General features: G+C 38.3%; 1 protein-coding gene across 1 annotated transcript; it reads right to left on the bottom strand.

The window, feature by feature from the left end:
• Window positions 1-4,986: 4,986 nt before the first annotated feature.
• Window positions 4,987-5,388, bottom strand: HELRODRAFT_184255 (hypothetical protein; the record flags this gene model as incomplete). The annotated part of the gene is made up of 1 exon (XM_009019518.1): window positions 4,987-5,388. The coding sequence occupies one exon, from the start codon at window positions 5,386-5,388 to the stop codon at window positions 4,987-4,989; it is 402 nt and encodes a 133-aa protein (XP_009017766.1).

Raw genomic sequence — 5,388 nt, 5'->3', positions numbered from 1 at the left:
CCAGTCATGAAATGTTATCGCAACGGAGTTTTCAAGAAACTGGTCAGTTTTGAAACAATTGCTTCTTTGGCTTTTTTGTCTTTGCTCTTAAAATCATATGATTTGCACGAATAGACAAAGCTATCACCAATTTGTTTATCGGGAATCACCTCATCATCGATCGTCAGTCTTGGAGAAAACTGTTCGTATGGTCCATCTTTTTTTCCTCATGCCAAATGAGCTACATTTGTCTATTTGCATCTGCATGTTTGACCACTTACACCAAGCGTAATTCAGATCAATTAGCTTCTGGGCACTTTCTCTACTATGGGCAATTAATGCCGAGTCGTTGGCAAAGTGGAGCCAGGATTTGGCTTTTAGCCCTGAAGTTGGCCTCCAGAAGTAACCGCAACCCTCATACTCTTGAGTTTCTAGAACCTTCATCAGCAAGTGGAAACAAAGGTTGAAGAGTAGTGGAGAGCATGGATCCCCCTGGAGGACCCCCCCCCTCTCGTCCGGCAGAGTCGGCGTTAGTTTGATGTTGATGGAAACTTGTATTGAGTAGTTTGAATATATTGACATAATTAATGAATTAAACTGTTGTGGAACATGGTGGAATAATAAAATTGAACTGATGAGGAAATGATTTACTTCACCGAAGGCATTTCTTAGGTCGAGTAATGCAACGATAACGGTTTGCTAGTTTTTCTGGCATCTTTAAGCAGGTGTGTTAACATGTGAGTATGTTCTTGTGTGAGTATGTTCTTGCTAAGCCGTCGACTTTAAGGTTAAACCCTTTTTTGGTGCTGATGTTGATAAATTCATTTTGTTGAAAAAATCGGTAGAGTCTTTTTTATAAGTGGGGATAAAACTTTGTACAGGACGGGTTGTAAGGTTATAGGTCTAAAATTTGCGAGGTCACAGGCGTCACCTTTTTGGTAAATCAGGATCTTTAAGCCTCTCCTCCAGCAATCTGGAATTATCGATGAGACCCAACATTTTGATAGCAGCCTGCAAAGGAAGGTTCTAAGAATTGGACATTTTTTAAAAATTATAATCAACATCTGGTCTAGCGGGCATGGAGAAACTCTGGATTTACTTTTGCGTATGATTGTCGATATTTTTTCATTCGTAGGAGGGTCAGTGTTGTCATTAAACTTTGGCGAAGGAAAGGATGGAAACACCCTTCATCATCACGTTGCTAAAGTATTCACTACCTTTTTCAACATCGAATAGAGGGGGCTGCAGTTGGTAAAAACTTTTTCTTACATGTTCGCTGAAAGTTGTTTGACTATTGGTTCTATATATCTTATCGACCGCCAGGTTTGGCCAGCTATGCCCGTTTAAGTTTTGATCTGATTAGTTTGCTCATGGTTTCTATTTCATTGATATAGTTATCATTGTTGCGACCGAGAGTTTTCAGATTTTTTTAATATGATTGATGTTGGTGTTTTCGTTTATAGATTTTTTGAGTTTTAACGTGCCATATGTTTCGGCAAAATATTGGTAGATTGAATTTCGAAATGATAGGGTGAAGTTGTCAATGTCGTCGATATTGTTTAGATTGTATAGATTGTGGTGGAAATATGCGTTCGCCTCTGCCCATTGTTGTCTGGTTTTTGGCAGTGTGATACCGGAAGAGGGTGCGAAGTTGCTGGCGGGGTGGATTTGTGTTGAAAAGTTTGTGGTTCGTTGGCTTCATCACTTTCTTCATCGAGCGAGTTGATTGTTCGACATGTCTTGAAGGTGTTGCATGATCTATGATGCATTATTAGACCTTTCCTACCTTTGAAGTATTTTCCGCAGCAACAAGGCAGCATATTTTCAAAGTTCATCGTTGAAATATTATTGTTCGAAATATTTTTAGATAGGTAGATATTGTCAGAAATATTGGTATTTACAACTCTATTATCTTAATTATTATTAGTTCGAATGAAATTTGAAATAATTTCAGGAACTATATTATTATCTACAACTATTACAGTAGAAATATTGTTCTTTTTATTAACTCTATTATCTATATTATTATTAATTGAAATGTTAATACTACTAATAATAATAATAAATATTATTATTTTAATAATAAAAATAATAATGTAGTTGACACCATAATTAATATTGCTATTGATGTTGTTACCACCACTATTAATACTTCTATTACAGATACTAATTCTACTACTAATACTATCTTTACTGATACTAATACCTCTACTAATAATCATAATAATGATGATAATAACTTAAGTTCTTCTCCTAAAAACAATATTGTTTATTATAAAAACATAATGTCGACTTCATATAAAATTGATGAACAAATTATAAGAAAAATAATTAAAACTAATGGAAAAGTAGCCAAATCATTATTTAAAGACAACAACAACAACAACATTGTAACATTAATTTCAAGTTAAGAATATATTATAGAAACAATATAGCCTCCAATTTAATTTGAAAAAATAATTGCAACGTTAAAACTGAGTCACAGATGAGTTGTAGTCATCTGATATATGCATTTAATTGTAGATTTGGTGCGTGTGGACACCGTTCAACCAAATATATCGGAATGGCTGCAACTACTCTGTGACGCAGTTTAACAATGCACAACCAAAATGGTTCTATTAAAAAAAACTTAATAAGTAATCATTATATAATGCTAAATAGAACATTTTAGATAATAATATTAAAATTTTATACCGTAATAATAAATTCTTTGAACTAAAAATAGCCAAATCATTATTTAAAGACAACAACAACAACACACGTTTAAACGACATTTTCTCCGAGATCGGGGTTGCCGTTTGGCTACCTATGAGGTAAACCGAAATACCCCTCGACGCCATTCACATCTGTCACTCGCCTCAGTATCACGCAACTCCGCTTTCACTATGTCTTTCTCCACCTATTCTCTCCATCTCGAGCACTCCTTATCACTCCTTCAACCTCGAACTCCAACGCTCACCTAATCCCGACCCTTTCATCCCTTCTCAACACACGTCCATACCACCGCAATCTCGATCTCCTTATCAATGTCACAATGTCCTCATTCAGTCCCATCATTGACATCAGCTCTGTACTACTCCTCACTTTAACCTCACACATCATCCTCACCATAGCTCTTTCAGCCCTCTGCAGTACACTTTCCTCTTCTCTCATCAACACCCAAGTTTCACCACCATATACCATCGCTGCTCTCACACATGCTTTATATACACTCCCTTTCATCTTCACTGACCATTTCTTTCCACACAATACCCCACCTAGTTCCCTAAATTTTATCCATCCCACACGAACTCTAACCATAACAGCGCTCAAACATCCTCCATCCGCGTTTAGCTTATCCCCTAAATAAACAAAGCTTTCCATTCTTTCAATACCACCACTCAACCCCGTTCTTGAGTCCGTCCTATTAATCACACCATGAACATATTTTTTACATTTGAACGTGCCTTCCGCCTTTTTCAGTGCCCCCCTCACACCACTACATTTCTTATGCACCCACTTCTGACATCCTATACACAATACCGAATTAGCCTTCACTCTCCTGTCACATAACCCACAGGGGTCTATTTTACTTATGACTCGCTCCTTACCTTCCCTACTCACCATTATTTTCGTCTTACCTTTCTTTTCAATAACATTTTTCCATCTGTCAAATTTTAACTGCAATTCTTCCATGCTATCAGCCATCAAGACTAAATTATCTGCATACAAAATCTCAAATAACAACTCCTCCATTATTTTTCCACACACAACGTCCATCACAATTGCAAACAGAAACGGTGATAACACTGATCCTTGATGCATTCCTACCTTAACACTAAAAGCGTCCGACATCCCCCTTCCGACCCTCACCTTTGTTTTCGCCCCTTGATACAGCTGCATCACAGCTTTAACAAGTCTCTCATTCACGCCTTTCTTCCTCAACGCCCATTCAATGACTTTCTTCGGTACTCGATCAAAAGCCTTTTCTAGATCCACAAAACACATGTACAATCTTTGTTTCTTCTTTCTATAATTCTCCTGCAACATTCTCACTGTGAACAACGCATCCACCGTTCCCCTACCAAGCATAAACCCACCCTGCATTTCATTAACTGTCACCATATTTTTCAACTTTTTCTCATGCACCCTCTCCACTACCTTCATTCCATACTCTAGCAATTTCACACCCCTATATGACCACAATCTCTCACATCTCCTTTGCCCTTATACAACGGCACCAACACACTGTGTAGCCAATCCTCAGGTATACCTTCATCCTCAACACACTGTTAACAATTTTTATCATAATTTCAATTCCTATCACCCCACTCGCCTTTATATGTTTCGCCGCCACTTCCGAAACCCCTGTCAATTTACCTAATTTCATTTCTCTAACTGCTTTTTCTACTTCCTCCATTGTCATCTTCTCTATGGGTACGTGTGTGACCGCGGATTTCACAACTCCATCCCACTCATTCTCTTCATTCATCAACCTTTCCATATGGGCTTTCCACACCTGAACTTTTTCCTCTCATCTATGCACAACTTGCCAGATCCATCCCAAACATATCCATTCCCTGTAACATCTTTCCTATCCCTCATTGACTGCTTTGCTACTTTGAACATTTTCTTCGAACTCGCATCAAATTCTATTTCTTTCATTAACCTATCTGATGCTTTCGTCATTGCAGTTGCCACTGCCCGTTTTGCAACTTTCTTAGCCTTCCTGTACTCAAACTTCGCTTCCCCCGTCATGTCCCTTCTCCACACCCTAAACCTATCCTTTTTGACTTCCAAAACCTTTTAGATATCTTCTTCCCACCACCACGTCTCACCATGTCTACACTTTCCTATCGTTCATCCACATACTTTATCTGCCGTAGCCAACACACAGTCCCTATATCTCTCCTAAACATCTCCATCCTTACCACTCTTCCAACTTTCAGCCATCTTCACTTCAAATGCCTTCCTCACCTCTGCATTCTGTAACTTTCATGTCTTTCTCTTTGCCACAAACTTATCCTTCTACTTCCTCCCCATTTCTTTTGATGTCACATCCATCACAACCATACTATGCTGCAACATACCAAGTATCGCCTTCATATTCCTATATGTAATTAATTGTGCTGGTTTCCTTGTAAACCAGGTATTCCCGACCACCATGCTATGTGCATTCGCCAACTTCAACTTCCATGTATTTCTCTTTGCCACAAACTTACCCTCCTTCCTCCTCTCCATTTCTTTTGATGCCACATCCATCACAACCATACTATGCTGCAACATACCAGGTATCGCCTTCACATTCCTTACACATTTTTTATTCTTCGCCCTTACCAATATATAATCTATCATTGACCTATGTTCTCCTGACCTATATGTAATTAATCGTGCTGGTTCCCTTGTAAACCAGGTATCCCCGACCACCAT

This window comes from Helobdella robusta (assembly GCF_000326865.2).
Source record: "Helobdella robusta unplaced genomic scaffold HELROscaffold_244, whole genome shotgun sequence".
NCBI classification, from domain to species: Eukaryota; Metazoa; Annelida; class Clitellata; order Rhynchobdellida; family Glossiphoniidae; genus Helobdella; species Helobdella robusta.
Note: the sequence above shows the minus strand (reverse complement) of the source record. Positions and strands in the feature narration are given on the sequence as shown.